This window comes from Lichenostomus cassidix, chromosome 4, assembly GCF_008360975.1.
Source record: "Lichenostomus cassidix isolate B80296 chromosome 4, HeHo_3.0, whole genome shotgun sequence".
Lineage (NCBI taxonomy): Eukaryota > Metazoa > Chordata > Aves > Passeriformes > Meliphagidae > Lichenostomus > Lichenostomus cassidix.
Window position 1 is genome coordinate 36,544,340 of NC_139484.1, and position 20,988 is coordinate 36,565,327.

Here is a 20,988-nt window from a genome sequence, read left to right on the forward strand (position 1 = left end):
AAATTGTAATTGTAAATTGTAATTGATAATTGTAATTGTCACCTTGTAATGGAATGTGGGCAGCTCAAAGAATTAAAACATCTGGACATGAAAGTATAGATGGGACCAGATATGTGTTCTATAAAAAAGTTTTGATCTCTCCAGAGCTTTTAAGAACTCTGGTGTACTGTGGAGTCTTAAACCTGTATCAAAGTGCCCTAATTTTGTTAGTGCTTATAAGCCATTAATATTAATTAGTTAAAAAAATTAAATACCTGGTCCATTTGGTCTTATTATTTCATCACTCAATTAGAAGGCTGTCCTGTGTTCTTTCCTATTAGTTTTATCTGCAATGCAAAAGCAAAAGAGAAAGAGAAGAAAAAGAAGCTATTAAATAAATTATCAACTATTGTTTTCATTTTTTTCAAGGAAGCAAAAATCCTATAATATAATTATTACTATATCATATTTTCTAAATTAAAAAGTTCTGGAAATTCTGAAAGGACCACTTTTAAACTTTTCTACCTGACAGCAACCTTTTGTACCTCCAAATAATGCAAAATTAAATATATTTTTAGATCAGAATACTTTAAGAATATATCCTTAAATTAAATACAAAATAAGAAATATTTGAAAGAACATAGTCTACTCCTCAGGCTAATCTGTTGATGATCTTACCGACTGCATAAATGATTCCATTCCTGTCTTTTGGCATAGATAGGATAGCTGCTTATGCTTCAAAAAAAATGAGATATGTTAAAATTCAAGGGCATCTGGAGTTGTAACTGAGATCTAAAGACTGAAAATGAGAATACTGAAAGCAATCCTAACACTAAGCCTTTCAAGATGATACAGTACATATGCAAGATTTCATGCTGGTCTTTCAAATAGAGCTAAGAGAACTGATTTACTATCAACTTGGTCATCATGAATTAAGCAAACATGTCAGCTGACTAACAACACTCATACTGGAAATAGCTTGTCCCTCTGGTAACTCAGGTAAAGAGGACTCACTCTGTGTAATTTATGGTCTCCGTAGAGTACAATATTGAAAGAATACAGAAACTGTTGTAAATTCCTGATGAAATGCAAGCACAAGTCTGTTTACTATTAAATGTGATTTACTGCAGTTATATGTGTTCTCCTTCTCCCAAGTACCTTGTAATTTTTGTACATAGTACAGGGGCTTTAGACAAATAATAATAAAAGCTTTTTATTTGGAGCTAGTGCAGAATAACTTGCATATAGAATTATGATCTTTTTATATTTCCTATTACACTGTATAACCAATTTTTATATTTTTTAAGACTATTAAGATTTGAAGAAGAAAATTTCAAGAAGATCATAATCAAATATCACTTCAAAACTGGAAATGGTGTAGACCTAGAAGCTACTTTGTGTAATATATGCAAGGAAGATCTGCTATACAGATTATTTCATTACAGTATGGAGACAAATGGAATCACATTTTATCACATAGAATCTGTAGAGTCTATCTAATACTAGTGATAATTATTCTGATGTCTGTGTTCTTGTTTATAATGCATTTTTATAACATTATTTTCATGGAGAGTAGAATTGGAGAGCCTGATAATCAGAAAATGTTACCAATTGCTTTTATGTAGTAGTCTATGCACCTACATAATTTCAAGAAAGGTTAAATAGCCACTTTGCTCAGACATAAAACTGTTTTGTTGTAACTTTTACGAGTCAAAAATTTGCTTTCTCTAATTCTTAGTTTTACTTAGAGATTAGCATAATTTATGTCCATAAGTCTCAATACTTGGGAACAAACAAGAAAAAATGCATTCAAGAAAGTAATTCTTACTGAATGCTGATGTTTGTGATAAAGTTGAATCTTTTTGCTTATTTGTCTCATTTTCAAACTTCCCATCTTCCCTTCCCTACTCAGATTGTTTTTACCATTTTGGAGTGTGGTATGTTCACTCAGTAGAAATGCAAGTATCTGCTTAGCTACAGTGGGTTTATTAGCTGTTTTCATGAACTCTTTGAATAGTTTAGACATGTGAAGTGATCATTGCTCAGTTTAGTAGGGTTGGAGTTTTTTATTTGCATAGCATTGTAACATGCACTTTTTATAATCTACATGGAATTACTTGATGGAATGTAGGTTTTGCTCTGCCTTCACTTCACTTCACTCTGCCCTCCTCCCTTGTAACCACAAGTACATTTTTTATCTGTTAGATACCTGCTTGCTTAGGCTCTGTTCCTGGTACCAGATTTGGGTTGTCTTTCTCTTCACTGCCTCTCTTTTGTATTGGGCTGGGATAGAACTTTAAAAGCTTCATCTACATTTTTTTGTTTCCCAAGTCTTCACAGAAGTTTGTTCTGTAATTGATTTCTTAAAGTATTTTATGCTTCCTTCAAGCAGTTAACCTTCAGAAGTGGATGTTTGGATTTTTGTCAATACTGAATTAAGTTTGATCATTAACCTCTTGCTGTTATGTTGATATTGCCAATTTAGACACTTATGATTTGCATGACTACTAATCCTACTGATGGGAAGTATGACTGGTTACAATAGCTAAAGTTGTGCATCAATGGTAAATTGTCATCCAAACTTCTACCTGCATTTGATTGCTGAAGCACTATAGTAACAAAGACATTGTGCAGCATTTGCATGCCTAAACTTCACCCTGTCATCCCATTTGGATAATAAATAGCTGGCCTCTCAGGAAGAACACAGAGCATACCAGGCATACAGTGGAGAGTGTGAGCTCTCAAACTGTCTCTCATCCTGTTAGACTGCCTCAACCCATGACAGGGACTGAGTAATTAAAAGTAACTTTCACTCAGTTTTAGGAACTATGAAATGCAAAGAATCTAGGAGAGCAAACCCCCTGGCCAACCTTCTAGCATATAATACTATTTCATTAATAACTCTTTTAAGAACAGCTGCTTAAATCCAGCACTGATGTCTACAATTATTTTTACAGATGTGACCACTCCTGTAATAAAAATCTTGCTTTGCAGCTTTGCTTGTTCCACTTCATCCAATAAAGTTTCCATAAGTAAACAACCTCCTTCCAACTTCTGATATATTTTAATTTTGAATAGATTGCTCTTCCCATGCAAGTTTAAAATCTTACCTTGTTTTAAAATTGTAGATGTTTGACTTCATGTTTTCTGAAAGAGACTTTTTAATGTAGAGACTGTGTCAATCCAGAGCAGACTGGTATAAGTCTTTTCATGTCCCCACTGGATTTTTTTTAATCTCCCTTTCAAAATATATTTGCATTCATATACATTGATCAAAACATCTGACTGACTACATAAGACTAAAGCTCATCAAAGAATTTTGAATTATTTAGCTGGAAAATTTATAACATAGCCTGTTATACTAAATAAAAAGCAGTGTTGGTATTTCCACTCTCATACCAATAACCTTGAATAGACATTATTTTATACTTTTCCTTAGGAATGACACCAAGAAAATAAAATAGAAGGTGAATATATTAGCATGTGAGTAGTTGCTGCTGTGTCCTTGGGCAACATACAGGATCTCTAATGTTCTCATTGTTATTAATTGTACCTTTTTTGCCACTTCCATTCTAGAGATAGAAATACCACAGGCTCATGAAACCCTCAGTATAACTCTATACCAAATGACACACACAACAGGTACAAGAAAATGTCTGCAGTCTTCCTTCATAAAAGTGCTTTCTCTTAATCACCTTTTGCCCTGTTAAGAACCCTGAAAATAAAGCTGAATCTGAATTCCTTTTTAGGCAGATGATTAAACATTCTCACCATTATATAATACGATTTCCATTTTATTTTAAACATACTTTGCATGATATAAAAATATTGATCACAGTGAGCTTTAACAATTGTTACTGCTATAAACAGAAATGCTGCACGATGGTTTTAGTGGAAATAAATTATATAGTCATTATCTCTTAAAAAAAATCACAAGAAGGAGAACCTAGGCTGTTTGGTCATTGACAGAAAATAAGTCCTTATTGAGTTCTTTACAAATGTGAACCCCAGTTGTTTTCTACATTTGCTTTCCACATCTTGAGAAAAGCACAAGTCTGTCTCTGAAAGCCCCACAGGGTCTCTGGTGAACATTTAATTCCAAATATTAGCAAAGTGTCTGTTGTTCTTTTGTTCTAATGGAAAAATGTACACCAACAAAGCAAGCAGTGCTCTCTTCACTAATTCATCAGTGGTCTTTTCCAATATGTAGGTACACAGCGGCACACTTCTTCACTGAAATAAAATCCAGCATCGCAGCGTTTTGTTCGCACTGTACACGGAGGTCTGTAACAACTAAAGGAAGGGGGAAAAAAAGGAGGCATTAATATAACACAATCATTTATATTAAACTGGAGCAGAGATCTCTGTGCCTTCACATTGCCATTCCTCAACGGGATATTTAATTCCTGCAAATACATATATTTTAACTTTTATGTTCTTGCAACTGATTTTAGTTGGGGTATTCTTCACAAAAGACAATGAAATAATAATGAGTGATACTGAAGAGAAATTATTCTACTGCAACACATGCATATTTTTTAGCACACTGCTGGTTGTAGTTGCATTCTAATCTTGAGTAGTATTTTTTTCAATTCTGTTTTGAAAATAGGATAATTTCTGTACTCAAATTGGCTTCTTATGACCTATTGCAAGCAGCAAATTTGAGGAGGTCATCCAAAATCGGGTGATGATAAAATCAATCATCTTCCCATCCCCAACTGTTTCTCACCTTATTCACTACTGAAATAAGCCTGAGAGAGGTTTATCTACATATCTTGTCTACACTGTGACTCTGATCTTGAATATGAGACCATACTTCTTTTCAAGTTGCAGTCTCTGAGGCCAGTTGGAAAATATCTACATTCATATTGTATATGTGTGCATTCTGAAGAAAAATCAGAGCAAATTTATCATGTTTCTTATATATCTTAATGCAAAAAAAATAGCATTAGTGTCTACCTGATTAAAATAAGTTTAACAGAAATACAATACTGAACCACAAATCTCTACTACCTATGCAGCAACAGAATTTTCTTGACTAATTCCTTGACTGAAAAATAAAACTTATACAAAGATAGTATCTCTGGTTGTCCCTGAACCCTTCCTTTTCCTATTTTATTTTTCTATTAAAACAAGAACTTGACCTAAAATAACCTTACAATAACAATGCTAAATACTTTCTGGTGTATAATGGAGACAAAGTACAAGTCTGGGATTTTTTTCAGATACTGGCAATGAGTCAAAAGACAAAAGTATACATCTTGAGTTTCAGCACAGTTATACTTAAAACTTGTACTTAAATAATGTGTGCCCGTTTGTGAAATGCTGATATTACGATCAATGAAAATTAAATTACGGTAACATATATATACAGCACAATCTATTGGGCAATGTCAGTCTCCCCGAGGTACTTCTCATTTCAGGCTTGTGGCTACTCTTAGTGCTGTTGCAGATAAGTTAGTGAGTTGTTTGCTTGTTTTGGATACTAAGTTACTCATTTGCAGTAATTTGTTTATGATATGAGGTCTGCACCACAATTGCATTAATTCACACCATCTAGTTCAACCAATGAATCTGGCTATGAGGAAAGTAACAAGGAATGAGGAAGACTGCAAATGTGATATTTATTAACTAGTCACATCTTGTTCAGTGTTTTCAATGTCATTTATCATAGATTAGTTCACCACTGTGGTTTCTGTAATTAAGGGAGTAACGATTTGTGCAACTTAACAGATATTTGAAATCAGTAGCAGCTCATGGGAATCTCTCAAAGCCCCGCTGATCTTCTCCCCAAAATTTTTGGAAACAGTGGTAAAAGGGAACAAAAAGGTTTGTGAAAGGATCTAATATGAGCAAATAAGCAGCTGCCATTAGATGTATTCTGGGAAAAAGGTACTCCACAGAGGTGCAGTGAATGAAACACTAAACTCACCTTTTTCCTGCCTCTGCCATGAAAGTTCAAACCATTTCATATACTGAATGACAGTAAAATGAAATCAGGTAAGAAGAAAAAGAGGCAAAGCCAAACACTTCCACACACCTATGACTGTACACAACAAAAAGCAGTCATGCAAACATTAAGTATGAGGAGCTGACTTTGTTTAGGATTCATGCCTCCTTGTGAACTTCAACCTGCAGCTGCGACTGCTACACAGCACCTCTCCCATGTGAGTTTGTGTGTAACAGCAGTCAAGGTCAGGTTACTTCACTCTTATCCTTATTTGGGACATTTCAACAGAGCAAGAAAGTCCATCTCCTCCTCTAAAAGGCTTTGCAGATGAAGTTCCTAGTTATGTGGCCCAGCCAAAACTGACCAAAATAAATTTTGGAGGTGATAGCAGAGGGTGAATAGCAGTAGAGTCATTGTAACTACATAAATGTGGTTTCCTTAGGAAACTGCTGAACAATAGACCACATCTTTCAAAAGATTCGGTCTGAATGCTGTTTACGGAGTGTTTTCATGTGACAGATCTGCTTCAATGAGGATAATCTGAGCATGCAGGAGCTAGGATAGATGGCCAGTGTCACACAGTGCTGGGAAAATCAGCAGTAACTTTCTCTTTATGGTCAATAATTGTGATTTTTTTTTTTGCTGCAGAATGCCCAGATCGTCATTGTGGGCAGTCTAACAACTCCACAAATGAAACAAGTGGAAATGCTGCTGCTTGGGCTGATAAACAGCATAATCACCTTAAAAGTCAGTATGCTGAGGGTTTTTTTCCCTTCCCCTCCTGTGCTTTGTAGATGACTTTGTATTTCTTTCCTTTGAAACAGGGTGTAACACTAGAGACAGAGACATTTTAGGCACTGTGCATAAAAATATTAGTGCTTCAAAACCAGAAGCTAAAAGGATTACTTATCTCCACAGGGAGCTGTCTAGGACATGGCTACAGGATTATGTTCATGTCTAGGACTCACACATCTAGCACAAAGGTATAGAGTAGTACCTCTGTTTATGTTTCATAAATTGATATAATTTATTTATTTTATATTATAGAAATAAAATTGTATCATTTATGTTGCTATAAACCAGAAAGGGATCTTTCTTCCAGAGATAAAAAAGATGTTGCAGGATTTTTATTCCTTTTAGAGACAGCTTGTGCTGGACAGAGCCAAAATGTGAGAAACATATGCTAAATCTTTCCTTAAGGAGGAGAGATTGTGTCCCGTACTTTTCTTGACAGTGCTAACATCTACAGGACTATTGGTTCTAGAGGAATAAAGTAATACCATATATAAATCTTTCTTTCTCCACACAAAAACAAAAGAAAAAAAGCTTAGAAAAGAGAAATAGGTAAAAGCATCCTATATTACACTGTCCTCAGAAGTGAGAAAGTGATTCAAACTCTCATTGTATTCAACCACAACACAACAGAGTAAAGCTGAACTCAATTTCTTCCTTCAAATACTAAGTCTTTAAACCAACTGAGATATTTAAATCAATATCAGATATTTATTATGAAATTTCTTAGCTTCTTAAGTGCCTGACTTTTCCAGTTGTGAATGCTCTTTTAAAATGTGCATGGTTTCTATTTGCAGCACAGCTGGAAGTTAAACCTAGAGCAGTGTAAAGGTTTTGCAATATGTAAAGCTTGTGTAATCAGGCTGGTTTCTTTTCCTCGGCAAATATAAAATTCAAATTATATGAGAAGAAATAATTTGTGATTTTTCTTACAGCTCTTTGAATTCACTTAAAAGGCAAAACACTGAAAAACAAGTAATGCCAGTTAATAATCTTTCCCCCCATTTTAGAGACCAACACAAGTGTCAATATTTGACCTTTTTTCATTTTTCAAGATGAACTGATGTATATATATCTAGCAATATATTTATTCCAACTAATTACATGTTATATTAAAAATCATATAAGGTTTATTTTTGATAAGCATCAGGTTACCACAGGCATTTAAATGTCCCAATTTGCTGTTTTTCATTTCCAGTGCCTGAATTGTTATTTGTCATTCATATAATAGAAAAAATTCCCCTATATTAGAAATAAGTGATCTTTCTACTCCAAATGCCATTGTTTAAGAAATTTTAAAAATTTAATTTAATTAACAAAGGTGTTTAAGAAATTTTCAAGAGAACTCTACTGGAAAACTTTCCTCACATAATGTACAAGGCAGAAATAATACTGTTTGTTTCTCTGAATCTAATGTCATCTACGTTTTTATATTTAGACTGCTAATACCATGGGTGTAGCAGTCAAGGAACTAAAAGGTCCTGGGGTATATAAAGAAATTGCAGTATTTTCTTCCTGACTAAATCTCATTTTAAATGGTGAATGTAAGCAGTCTGTTTTATACTTACGTATGTCTACTTTTCACAAAAATCACCCAGAGCTAGGGTGATTCCAAAATTTAGGAAGTGGAAATGAATGATGGTATCTCCAGAATTAAGCCCTGAAATCTAATTAAGAATATTTGAATTGAGTATTTGAGTTACTTGAATTGCAATATTCAGTTCCTGGGGAAAAATAGAGTGGGATTTTGGTTAGCATAAGAAACTGGGAGGTTGAACCTACTATGCATTTTCACCAAAAGGAAAAAAGTCCCAGGAAGTAGTGGTATGACTACTAGAAACTAAACATGCTTTAAAATACTTATTATGCCTAGTATCTTCCCCTTAGAGATCATAGAAGTCATAGAAGATAAAACTGAAGACAGGCTTACTGCTTAATTAAGACTACAATGCAATTCAACAAGACAGCTGATGCCCCAACCCAAAATTTTACACAATAAACACAACAAAATAAATAAAAACTGAGGTTTTACCTGCATGTCTGGTGATGGAACCTTTTTCCTTTCAAGAAGCATTTATTGGGAGATTCTATACATTCACAGATGCACTTTGCAGGATTTAGTGGCTGATGTCTAGGACAGGTCTTTTTACATACACACTGGCACTTTTCTTCATCAAATTCCTTGTTGGGCCCGCAGGAAGCAGGGATAAGTTTGTTTTTGCACATGCACTGACATGATGATCTGTCCAATTCTTTGTGAGGTCCACAGCTCGAGGGCCGCATGCCTCCTTTGCAGACACACTGACAGGTTTCTTCATCCAGCTCTTTGTTTGGTCCACAGATATGGAATCCTTCAGACGTGTCTAGAAAAGCAGCAGAGAAGTTGCACTATAACCACAATTTTGTGTCTACTAACTCACCTATTTTTATGTGAAGAAATGAGCAAATCCATACCTTTTATTGTGTTTCAAAAACAAGCATATGTGAAAATTTAGGCAACAACCAGTATTGCATTGATACAGAAAACGATAAAGCTAATTACTACTACTTCTTCTTTGTCTTTAGGTGAATCAAAACATGGAACTACATTTAATCCTTTAAGCAAAAGTGCTTACCAGAATCTCCAAGGTGAGAAGAGAAACCAAAATCATGCTGTGACAAACATCTGCAAATTTGATTATTCCAAATATGGTTTTTTGGACAGGTCTTGTTTGCCACATGACACCTGTGAAATTAAAAATGCTGTTGATTTACTACTATAAGAACTCAAGGAGAAAAGAAAATTACTTTAGCTGTTGATTGCTTTAGTTCCTCTCCATTACAAATATCTTTCTAAACATGTCAGCTCATTCATAATCTAATTTTTTCTCCTGTCAAATCTGTTACAAAAGGTTCTCCCCACTAAAGAGATTTTCAACCATTTGTTGAAGAAGCCTTCTCACATTTCAAGTTTAAGCTCTAACTTCTAGAAACTGATATTTATACTTTGCTAATGTAGTTTGGAAACAGACCTAAGCCTAGAACATAAGCCTCATATAGAACAACAGAAAAGTATAAAAACTCTTTTTCATGTCAAATACTGCACAGATGGTAACAGGCATTATTTTCCATGTTGCTTTTTGAAGTACAAAAATGTTTTCAAACTTAAGTTGTTGAAAGATGGCAGGTAATAGTTTCTGACTGAATGCTGTAGACAAAACTTAAAAAAAAAAAAAAAATCAGTTTATCAGATTCCATTTCCCTTTATGCGAAAGTTAAGTCATCAGCTGACACTTTCTCATTAGTCACTAGGATTCTGGCCAACTTTCTTGAACCTAAAGATTTGCGCTTCAGCAGTGATGCCCCTTCACTTTAAAAATAAAGGGAATAAACAACACTTTAGTCCTCTTTTCCTGCTACAGTTTGCAGCCAAGGTAGTAGTACTAAAGAGAGCAAAAAATCCAAACAGCAGCTGTTGCCTTTTCACAGAATGAGTGAACTGAGCTATCTGGTGGACCACAGACAGAATATTTATGTGTTTTATCTCATCTTCCTTGCTTGCAATTTCTTTATCACCACAGCTGACATTACATCTTTGAACAAGTCAAGCCTAACTTCATTATCTGGGCTGTGTCATTTATTCATTGTTTCTGTAGTGTTTCTAAAATCCTACTAATCTGTTAAGACAGCACCCATATTACACATTTGATGCACTTTTCATTCCCCTGAGGATCATTACTCACACATTCAAAAATGCAGGTGCTGGGACATTCTTCATGATCATCATTCAAGGAAGTACACCACTCCCCTTCAAGACACTGAATCACTCTGCTTGGAAAGACTGCTGGAGTTTAACATCACCCTGCTTTGCCTCACACTATCAAACTGCTCTTTCCTGATTTCACTCCACTCATGATCTCACTCTTGCTGCCTCACTTGGCATAAATTTCCTTTAGCCTGCCTCCTGATTCCTCTTGCAAAATAGTACGGATAATTTAGAGACATGTTATTGTACTCTGTTAAAAAAACCCAAATCAAATTAACCAAACTAACCAAATCAAACCAAACAACAACAACAACAAACCAAACCTTCATGCCTGTTTTATTGTAAAAAGCTACAGATTCCAAAGTTAAAGAGAACAGAGAAGCCTTTATATATTCTGATCTAGTATTATGTTGTCTTACCTTTGTTGAAGCATGATTCCTCAGTCACAGGACAAAATTCTACCTGTGAGTGCTGGTCCAAGTCTAATATCTGTACTCTCATCTCCCTCAACTACAGGTAGCTGTTTCCTGGCTAGAATAAACTCTTGCACTGGTAATTACAACTGCTCTTAATCTAGAAACGCTGAGGAGCTGATAAGAGTCAACATAATTTGACTTTATTATTGACTGTTGGGTTTGGATTTTTTTAATCTGTTAACTATATAATTAAATTAATTAATAGGTTTATTTCCAAGCCACTGTTTATGATCCATGTTTTGATGAAAAAATTAAATAAATTAAACTCAAATATAATCTATGTTTAGGAATATAATCTATGTTTATAACCTATGTCAGAAAACATCCAGACTTAAACTGAATGAAATCACGGAGGAAAATGCTTAACACCTCTGAGAAATTTGGTCTATACACTCACCTTATTAAAAATGTCAGCAATTAATTCCAGTTTGGCTTCTAGTTATTGATTCTTTCTTAAAGCAACTGTTAGTGAATTATGTATTTTTGACCTCCTAAGTATTTATAACACTTAGTATTTTTAATAAAATCATTAGTCAGACCTCTAAATTAAGGAAAGAGATCTTCAAGCATTTTAATAGCACTTCTTTTGGTGCCAGATTTCTTCTGTGACATTCTTCATTCAAAATCACACACACACACAAAAAAAAATCAATATGCCACTGCTGTGGAATGCCAATTAACCCCTTATTTTCCTCTTCCATTCTGTTTTATATGAGCCTCTGGCACATGAAGATGTCCCAAAAGACTTGTAAGTTAAAGATTCCCTAAAGAACAAGCCTTTAAAAAAAACAGCATTTTAAATATGAAAATATAGATTGAGAAATTGTGTCTTCTACTTATTTGCAAAGGTGTTTTAAGCTTTTCTTTTAAAAATGTTGATTTTGCTGAAGTTTCCTTTAAGTCTCAATTGAATTGTAGCTCATTTATCAAGCAAATCCCACACACATTATTCTTCAGTTTTAAATCATATTGTTCCAGTTTATCTACTGGGTAAAAAGGTAATATTAATTTAGTAACATTCTCTTTATGTAAAACAATGGCAGCTCCCTTGCAGAATGCTTTCTGCTACTACTAATGTACAGTTCACCTATCCTAGATGTGAAACCTCCCAGCAGTATTTTAAATCTGATGATGTAGGCTTGCTCACAACCTGAAAGCAAAGACAAGCCTCACACTTACTGAGTTTGCATTGCTGGCAAGGAACGCCTGATGATGGAGTGGACTTGTCTGTAGACATCCAGCTTGGACATGCAGCGGCAGGACGTGTGGTTGGCGAAACTGACGGTGACGGGCTTGGGCCCGTGGGACAGAGGCACTGTGATCTCAAACAGCTGCAAAACGCAAACCAAAGCAGAAAACTTCTTATATAGACCAGTAATGGCCCAACTAAAACCAATGTAGGGACATATGAGAAACCTACCAGGAACTTAAGTTCAAGTTTTTTGCTGTCTTCCAGCATTCAGTGACATATTCAATTATACTGCTAAACAACCGTTATGTGCAAAATTAATACAATAGCTGTGGTATGACAATTAACATTTTTAGTGTTAAATGCTGTTATATGCCACTTTGCTTACTATAACATTTAACATACAATAGGAAAATGTACAAATAACTCAATTTTCTATGAGGAGATGACTCCAAATTGGCAGCCTTTTGAAAAAATCCAAAATGGAACATTTGGAAGGTGCTTTGAAAAGTTGAAGAACAAGAACAATATAAAGAAGACAGTAAGTTACAACCTAATACATCAGTTGCACAATTACAAAAGCTTATGTAAAACAGCAATATAATAGATTTTGATCAAACCAGTTCAAAAGCACTATCAGGACTCCTGAAAAAGAAATTTTCCATACATTCCTTGTCACTGACCTTTAGAATCATAGCATGGTTTGGGTTGGAAAGGACCTTACAGCTCATATAATTAGAACCCCTCTGCCATGGGCAGGGAGACCTTTCACTAGACCAGGTTACTCAAAGCCCCAAAAGGTATTTCTTTTTTATTCATGGCATTGACAGTTTCTTCTTTAGACTACAGGGACTTCATGCCATACTTTCCAGAAAAGCTGTGGACTTTTATACAAAGTATTTATTTGCTTCAGTAGCTAAATTAATTTATTCAGCACTATCATCACATGTGCCGATATCCATTGAATCAGCGCACATAAAATTATCATTATGCTGACTTCTGAAATACAACAAAACTGTTATTATGTGGGAACACCATCATTCTAAATACTTTTCAAATACAGGATTTATAGATGGTTTTTTCCCCAAGATTTACATTAACTCTACTATGTTCTCCTGATGGACTGTGGTTTATTTTGGCAAGTTTTCCTTAACTTGATTGAGCCTAAGTTTCCATCACTTGTGATCTTTGCACTTTCTAAAGTGTCAGTAAGGCCAGCCAAATATAACCAGTGTAACAGAGTACAGTATGTCTAGAGAGATTTTTAAGTTAAGGACATAAGACTGAATTCAAAACAAAACATCCCTAGAATGAAAATAAACTATTTGACAAGTGGTACATCATCATTATTTTACTATCTAACTTTCTTGAAAAACTATTTCAAGGCTTATGTGGGATATAACAACAGGTATTTGATATAATAAATTAATACTTATTTAATATGCTTGGGTCCCTTATTCTATCTTTTTCTATTTTAATCCCTTTCTTTTCCCAGAAATATTAACAAGAAAACATTTGGAACTTATATATCTCCCACTATTAATAGTACCTACTATATCACTACAATAATCAGTCTAACAGAAAAATGCATGGGAAAAGGTAGAAATGGTCATGTTCAAAGCAACTGAAAATTCTTGTGGCATATCTCTGAATTGTGAAAAAGAACACCATGCACATCTCAAACTGGGCAAGCAATTTCAAGCTGTTAACTTGTTTCCTGTGCGAAAATCTCCTCTAAATCTAATTTCAATCTTCTTGTTTTCCCTTGAGGGACTATAACTGTAACCGTGAAACAAGAGGATTTAGGACCTTTACAACAAGCGGTCTGAAATAAGCCAAAAAACTGTCCATCCTGCCAGCCAAGAGGGAGAATGGGATGAGACAGCTCTTTGACATCTGCTCTCTGCTTCCCTTCAACCAACAAGCAAGTGCCCATAGGTGGGACATTAAGAAGTGCTGCTGAGGGACAGCCTATTACTGCACCCAGTAGTTCCTCAATCTTTGTAACCACTGTTGAATTATTTGTGCCATAGAAACAGAGAACAGCTGTCTGATAATGAATTAGAGAACAAAATCAACACAGCTACATCACGAAAGGAAAACTCAACCATCCACATTTCCCATATTTCTTTACTAGACAAACCACTGCTTACAATCTTGGCTACTGCAGTCAGGAGATCAGCTGCATTATGTGAATTAGCCTAGGGAGTCTTCAAATACTGTCACAGACCTTCTACCACATCTTAATTAAGAAGTTGTCTCACATCTCAACCCTGATTGTATAAACAGCCCTTAGCAAGTAAAAAAACAGGTTTTGGAAAAAAAATTGTATTAAAAACAAAGCTGAATACTTTTCCACTTTTCTCTTAATAAAGTCAAGTAGCTAGAAAGGAGGAACACAGCATGAACTAGAGAACTATTGACCTCACTCAGTAGACCACCACTCTGTTCCACAAGGCAATCTGGGAACATCTGACCTGGTCCATTCTCCTAGAAATCAATGATTTACCCCCTATAAAAATAAATTCTGTGCTTATTTTTTTTTACTTTTAATTAATTTTGAGGAAAACTAATATCGGCTTTCTTTATATTTTAATGTCTGAAACCAATGCTAGAGTTTGCACTCACAGTAAGAACTCCAGCTGAAAAATCAATTTCCCATTAAGCACTTTTTCTGCAGGGTGAACACTGTGAAGTTGTTTTCTTATAGAGTTTATGCACAAAAAATAAAGCTAAAAATTGAAGAATTATGAAAAAACTCTTCTCATAGATTTCAGTAAATAAAAGAGAAACTGTGGTGAAAATAGATGTGTAGGGTCTTGAATCCACAGAAAGTCTTGAATCCAATACTATTTTCCTTCCTAATTCTCATCGGATATGGAGTAAGGTGTAGTCACATTTTTAAAAATTTGATATGGTGACAGAGGAAGAGATATAGCTATAGGTCTGTTCCATTATAAAGTGTTTTTTAAAACTGCATTCTGTCAAGGACCAGATAAAACTGGAAAGCAGAAGCAAGATAGAAAACAGTGATCAAATTGCTTGCTTTTACAGAATAAGTAAGAAAACAAAACTATGTTATTGCCTCTTTCTTCTTTCTGATAAGACCTTTTAGATTTTCCTTTTCAGATTCTCTCAAATCTTTAACTACTCCTATGTCATAACATCACAAATAACATCAAGAACTTCAAAAAGAAACTCAGTACAAAACATCTTCTATTGGGTAAAAAAATTACTTCACTCCACAGATGTGAACAGTAAAATGAAGAGAAAGATATAATTTACACCAAACTGACATGGTGCTCAAAGACCAGGAAATGTGTTACATGGAACAACTCTGTCACTAGGAAGTCCTTTATTTCAGTAAGCTATATTTTACCAATATGTGCAAAAAAATAGTATTTCTTGGGTTTTAAAATGAAGACTGTATTTACATCTTTCAAGCAACTGGAATTGGGACAATGGCTTCTCCTAATAATGAGAAAAACAGTAGGGCTTTGAACAAAGTCAGTGTTGTAGTTATCCTTATTTGAGCTATTTGAGTTACATTACTCCTGTAATGTGTGGTTTCGCTTAAATTTAGGATTGAAATTTCTTGGAAGGATGTACCATTTCAGACAGATTTGATGAGAAAGGAGCAGAAAACACACTCTAAATAATTAGTGGTTTTTTTCCATTTTGTTTACATGCCCTTTTCCTAATTTCCCCCGAAGAAGGCTCAGAGCACTAAGAAGTTTCATGATGAAGGAGTGACATTTCTAATTTAATTAATCATTCTAATTTTATAACTGGCTATGTGGTTTTTGGTCTTCATTATGTACTGCATCTTCAGCTGGATGAATCCAGTTGAAAAAGGAAGCAAGATTTACACTAAAAATGAAAAAGCCCGCAACCAACAAAAACCCTACCAAATACCATAACAGGAAAATACCCTAGGAAACATTTTAAAATATGACTATTTTTACATGATTTTTGAGGGAAACGTTGAAAGATAATTTTGATAATTCCTATATCTAATTAAAGCAGAATAATGTAGTGTATGTTTCTTTTATGGCTGCTCACAGGCTCAGTGAATGATCTCTGCACACTCCCACCTGACCACAAGCCCTGAACTTGAAGAGCAGAACCTGCACATAAACCTGCTGAAGATGCCCTACCAGAAAGCAAGTAGGTACATAATGCTAATATCTCTTAATACAATAAAATGCAGTTCCTAAAATGCTTTCTTTGCAACAGGTATTCTGTCTGCACATGTCCTACAGTAGTCTACACTAATAAAATTACAGGCTAGTTTTCCATAAAGTGCTTGCCTCATACAGGCATATGGTAGATGAAAAAAAAAAAAAAAAAGAGAGAAAGAGAATTAAGTTTCATGGATAATCTGAAAATTGAGAATGGCACATCGTAATTTATTTTGTTCACCATAAAACATAAAAATATTTTTGGGAAAAGAGTGTTAAACAATTTTTTTTCCAGGCAGCAGTCTCTTCAGCTGTTTTTCCTGTGTATTCTGGAATCAACTATTTCCTTTGTCATACCAGCAATAAGAAGGCTTAAAATATGCACAAACACAACTGTTTTTGCGAGGAACACATTGAATTGCAATAAAAGAGTGAGAACTTACTGTCTTGCTGATGTAATTTGTGCTGATATTCATACACTGAAGTCCTTCACTATTGCAGCAACCTCCACATCTGTAGATGGATACACATGGGGGTTTAAAGAAGGTGTTTGTAGTTGCTCCAAACTCTTTTCCCACATCCACACACACTTCACGTGGCATGCACTGAGTTTTTCTCCATTCAGTATCAATACCTGCCAAGTTACAGGGAATTTCATATGTTATAAAGTAACTGTTTAAAACCAAAACTGTCCTGCAGTAAATTAGGATTCCTTTTTATAACTTCAAAACCAGAATATGCCTTGCTAGAGTCACACCCTTTAGTCAGTGAAATACACATCTATGTTACCTTCTAGCTGATTTTTCACAGGGATGTGACATATTGTCATGGGGCAGAAGAAAAGTCCCAGTGGAGCTAAAAGGGAACATAACAGGCAGGGGGAGACCTTAAAGCATAGAATCATAGCCTGGCTTGTGTTGGAAAGGACCTTTAAAGGTCACCTGTCACCTAATCCAACCCTCTTGTAATGAGCAGGGACATCTTCAACCAGATCAGGTTTCTCAGAGCCCCATCCAAACCTGAATGACCTGGACTGTTTCCTGGGATGGGGCACCCAGCACCTCTCTGGACAACCTGTTCCAATAGTTCACCATCCTTACTGTAAAAAATGTCCTTGTATCTAGAGTGAGTCTACTTTCTTTATTTAAAAATTATTACTATCCTATCACAACAGGACCTGCTAAAACATCTCCCCTCATCTTTCTTATAGACCCCCTTTAGGTTCTGGAAGGCTTCTATAAGGACTCCTGGGAATCTTCTCTTCTGCAGACTGAGCAGTCCCAGCTCTCTCAGCCTATCTTCACAGGAGAGGTGCTCCAGCTCTCTGAATATCTTCACAGTCCTCTTCTGGACCAGCTCCAACAGGTCCATGTCCTTATGTTAGGGGCCCCTGATCTGGACACAGCACTGCTGATGGGGTCTCACTAGAGCACAGAGGGGAGAATCCCCTTTCTCAACCTATGGCCAGCAGCTAAAGCTGCACATGTCCTTTCTCCTTTGCCTAGGGCAAGTCTCATCTTGAGTAAAGTCTGCACTTTAGTACTGCACACCTCTGCAAAGTAATTTTAACCAGCCCACCCAGCACTTCACTTGGATATGGTATATTAGAAACATTAAATTTTATACACTTAATGTGAAAATAATTTAAACATATGTTTAGCTTGTTAACTGGAGAGGTATAATTTAAAGCAAAAGCTTACTATTTAGCAATTATGTACAACATGTGATTTAATCTGACACATGATATTTGTGCCCAGATTATCCACACAAATTTGGGCAAAGACTTTGTATCATGTTATGCAGTCTTTAACCAAATCCAATCTTACACTAAACAGCCCCGAGACTTGCAGCTGTACAAGTCCCTTTATTCCCTTTTGGCACTAGATTTTAGTAGGCTATTCAACAAAAATGGAAATTTTGCCTTATATGCACTCTAAAGTCTCCATTAAGGTACATGATCTCCAATATCATGTCAAAAATACATCTCCTGCTATAAATCCTGCAATTCTCTGCCTACAAGCATTTGCTTAAACTGTACAAATGTATTTTTGTCCAACCTATCTGAAACACTAAAAGGTATTCAAACACATTGGTTTGAAAGCTGTTTTTCTTGTTTTAGCATAACATCATGATAACTGTCCTCTTGTAACAGGAAAAAGTTACAAGTGGATTCTTTGGCATTCCAAAGCCATGATGCATAAGAGAAGAAAGCATTACCAGCCATGATGCAATTGCAGCAAATGAGAAGAAACAGTTCAATGGAGTCCAACTATTAGTGTCCTCTTTGTTTTCTCCAAAATTGTTACTGCCTCTACAAAGTAGGACTCCATATACTTGAAGACAAGCACTTCTCTTTCTCTACTGAGCTGAGAAAGCAACTTTCTTACAATGGACACACCTAAAATATATCTGCAGACTGATTTTTTTTCATTATGAAAGGCTGACTGTCCAAGATTTTATATTATAGACAAAACATCCTATCAAACTGCTGAGGTTGGTTTACTGACAATGCTTAGCTTTTAAAATATTTTTGACGCAACTGAAAAGCCTCAAGATTTAAATTTATTGTGTGTTGGAACTTGGATTGTGTCCTGTACTTACTTTTCAGGATCTCTGCATTATAGTGTGCTGCGGCAAATTTCAGGGAATCATCTGATCTTGTGTCAAAGCTGGAGTGTTCCCTGTTGTGTTGCCAACCTCCTCTCCTCAACTGACATTTGAACATTTTCCAGTATTCTGGGTAAAGTACTGTCATGAGTTCATCCACACTGGACACAGACCGCAACTGCTCTTCCAGGTCTTTGCTTGCATGAGCCTGTCAAAGTAACGTGCAAGATTAATCACTTTTGCTATTACACAAGGTTTGATGTAAACTAGCCTGAATAAAATGTTGAATGCTTGAACCCCAAAATATGTAAATGATGTTCATTTTAATACCACATTGTCTTAAAGTAACACCAAGTTTTTGCCATTTTCCCTTAGTCCCAGAAAATCAAAACACCCAGAAATGCAAAACCAGCAAAATTAACAAAAAAGAAAAAAGAAGAAAAAAGGAGAAACTAATTCATGTTATTTAGTACCTTTCTAGGGAAAACATTAAGAAACAAATTCTATTATACTGCACTAATTCTTTAAATCAGTAGGCGATGAGGACTTTGGTAGCTTGAAGAATCTAAAACTCACACTCTCTCACTTTTTCAGGATTAGCCCCAAATCCTGCAATCTTGTATTCTTATTCACTGTCCTTTACACAATCTCATTGCAATTGCAGTTTCTAAATGACTGAGGTTTACATTCCAATTTATCATTTATCTGGAAGACTCCTCTGTTTCTCTTATATGACACATATTGCATCAAAGGATTGGTGTCCTTTGTCCCCTGCCCACCCTTCTCATCCATTAATTGCTGACTTCCCAAAGGGAAGGGTAGTATGGATAAAGAGGACTATTGAAGAACCTTTAGCCACCTTTTCAGCCCACATGGCCCTTAGATGGCAGTATGAGACACAAAATATATAGGTACACTTTGTACAAAGTGCATCACCTGGCTATAGACTTGACAGTTTACTACCAAACTATTGCTCTAGCCAGAAAAACACATGGCTGTAAGAATGTCTACATGTCTAAAACATGTCTAGGTGCAGAAATACAAAACGATGTAAACTGAAACTTACAAGTTCTTATCTGACTCCTCTACTAAAAAAATTAATTCTTTCAGTTCACTGATTTTGAACATTATGTGAGTAAAACAGGTAGTTCAGAACCAGCTCACCTGAATCAAAACAGTTCTCTGTCTCACAAACAACTACAAGAGTATAAAATGCCATGTGTGGTTGCATCCACTTCCCGACCCAGTGTCAAATACAGCAGAAACATCTCAGGATAAGGCAAATTCACAGAACTAATTTCTGTAAATAGAGTTACATATGGAACTGTGAAGGTGCTGAGGCACTGGAACAGGTCACCCAGAGAAGTTGTGGATGCTCCATCCCGGGAATTGTTCAAGTGCAGGTTGGATGAACCTCTGAGCAACCTGATGTAGTGAAAGATGTACCTGTCTATGGCAGGTGAGCTGGAGTTAGATGATCCTTAAGGTCCCTTCCAACTCAGGCCATTCTGTGATACTATGATTCTGATACCAGTTTTAAATTCATTTTATATGACAAAGTGTTCTGAAGTTACAAAATGTTTTCACTGAAGCCATGCTAACCAGTGTCCCTGCAGACAACTTTGTCCTGGGAGGTTTCAAAACCCAAGCTATTGTCTCAGAAATGTGCCCATGTGGGTCTTCATCTCTTTCCTGGCCACCACAGGAACGGCCATCCCTGACCCACGTCATGCATCAAGCAGTTTCTGGGGGCTTTGCCTTCAAATTTAATGGTAACACAGAGAATTTCACTCCCCATCACCCCTGCTCTCCCTGCAGGATGCCACTCAGGGTCTCGATCGGTGGGTCACAGACAGAAATCCAAGCTTAGGAAACAACTAATTTGGCTACCAGCTGCTTGTACCTCCTGAGAGGCAAGAAGTGCAGGGTTTGAGTAGCCTCACTCCTGCCAGACTGTTTCCTGAGAGTGCTGCAGCACATGGCCCTTGAGTAATGGGAAGCAAGTTGCTGCACCAGCACAATGCCAGCGTTGCAGATGCACGTCTGCCACGTGATGGGAATATGCATGG

General features: G+C 35.8%; 1 protein-coding gene across 2 annotated transcripts in view; it reads right to left on the minus strand.

Moving 5' to 3' along the window:
- Positions 1-3,752: 3,752 nt before the first annotated feature.
- VEGFC (vascular endothelial growth factor C) overlaps positions 3,753-20,988 on the minus strand; it is a 66,684-nt gene continuing 49,448 nt past the window's right edge. For both annotated transcript variants that reach the window (XM_085058713.1, XM_085058714.1), the window contains exons 2-7: positions 18,914-19,127; positions 16,756-16,946; positions 12,122-12,273; positions 9,337-9,446; positions 8,754-9,084; positions 3,753-4,272 (exon numbers count right to left, since the gene is read on the minus strand). In XM_085058713.1, coding sequence (XP_084914839.1) covers positions 4,158-4,272; positions 8,754-9,084; positions 9,337-9,446; positions 12,122-12,273; positions 16,756-16,946; positions 18,914-19,127 — 1,113 coding nt within the window. In that variant the 3' untranslated portion in view covers positions 3,753-4,157. The remainder of the gene's footprint in view (positions 4,273-8,753; positions 9,085-9,336; positions 9,447-12,121; positions 12,274-16,755; positions 16,947-18,913; positions 19,128-20,988) is intronic.